The sequence below is a fragment of the Solanum stenotomum genome, chromosome 1 (assembly GCF_019186545.1).
Source record: "Solanum stenotomum isolate F172 chromosome 1, ASM1918654v1, whole genome shotgun sequence".
Lineage (NCBI taxonomy): Eukaryota > Viridiplantae > Streptophyta > Magnoliopsida > Solanales > Solanaceae > Solanum > Solanum stenotomum.
Genome location: NC_064282.1, coordinates 13,920,766 through 13,921,867, shown reverse-complemented (window position 1 = coordinate 13,921,867; position 1,102 = coordinate 13,920,766). Strand labels below are relative to the sequence as shown.

Below are 1,102 nucleotides of genomic sequence, written 5' to 3'. Positions count from 1 at the left end.
TTTTGTGGGACATTCCATAGATATTCGATATATTTGTACTTTCTTTTTCTCAATTTATATTATTTTATTTAACTTGACATAAAAAAACTTTTAAAAAATATATTTAAAATTTATGATCTAAATTAAGTCATAAATGTATATGTAGTTACGAATCATTTCAATAAGAGAAAGAATAAATAGTTTAAAATTAAATTGTTATTAAATGTGAAAATATATCATTTTAAATTAGGATAGACTGAGTAATAATTGCGTCACTTAATATAAATATTACGTAAAATATATCTTTTTTTTCAAAAAAAAGAAAAAGAATTGGAATAATAGAGAGTATATAAATTGTGTTGTGGGTCTAGAAATCCCCTCACACTCCATCTCTTCCTAGTTATTCTGTATTTTTTCTCTCTCTATATATGTTACTAATACAAATTCAGCCATGATTAATTTCCCAAAATCTCTCAGATATTCATCATTAGCCCTTTTCAAACATGCCATCTCTGCTAATCCTTGGCCTAATTCCCCTCTTTTTCTCTGAAACAAACCTCTTTATCTCCTGTGTTTTCTAGAATTAGTATAATTTTGTGTTGGATTAACAATTAATTAATCAAATCAAATCAATGGGTGGTGGAGAGAGAAGTATACTTCACTTTCCACACCTCCATATTCATCAAAGTGGAAAGAGTAAACAGGGTAAAAGAGATGTGCCGAAAGGATACCTGGCGATTAAAGTAGGGCAAGCAGAGGAAGAGCAACAGCGATTCATCGTCCCTGTTTCCTACTTCAATCATCCGCTTTTCATTCAATTACTCAAAGAGGCAGAGGAAGTTTATGGATTTCATCACAAGGGAACGATTACGATTCCTTGCCATGTTGAACAATTTCGATGTGTTCAAGGCAAAATTGATAAACACCAGCACAATCTTCATGTTCCGTGTTTTAGGGCATGAGGAGTTTTTTTTTTTTCTTTTTGTTGCTTTCGGTGGAGGCGGTTAGTGATAATGACGACAAACTTTTTCTGTTTCGGTTTCTGGATGGTTTGTTATGATGGGTCACTGGAGTTGTTACCTCAAGTAATTTAGTGAAATGAAATTTTAGTTACTTTCTCCTT

At 31.6% G+C, this 1,102-nt stretch overlaps 1 protein-coding gene across 1 annotated transcript; it reads left to right on the top strand.

The window, feature by feature from the left end:
* The first annotated feature begins 410 nt into the window (after window positions 1-410).
* Window positions 411-1,102, top strand: LOC125874407 (auxin-responsive protein SAUR32-like). Its single transcript, XM_049555291.1, has one exon. It carries the CDS (start codon window positions 612-614, stop codon window positions 939-941), a length of 330 nt encoding a protein of 109 aa, XP_049411248.1. The 5' UTR covers window positions 411-611; the 3' UTR covers window positions 942-1,102.

Bases quoted from the DNA above. Each gene is read 5' to 3' on its own strand.
- LOC125874407 (XM_049555291.1), top strand. From the start codon at position 612: ATGGGTGGTGGAGAGAGAAGTATACTTCACTTTCCACACCTCCATATT.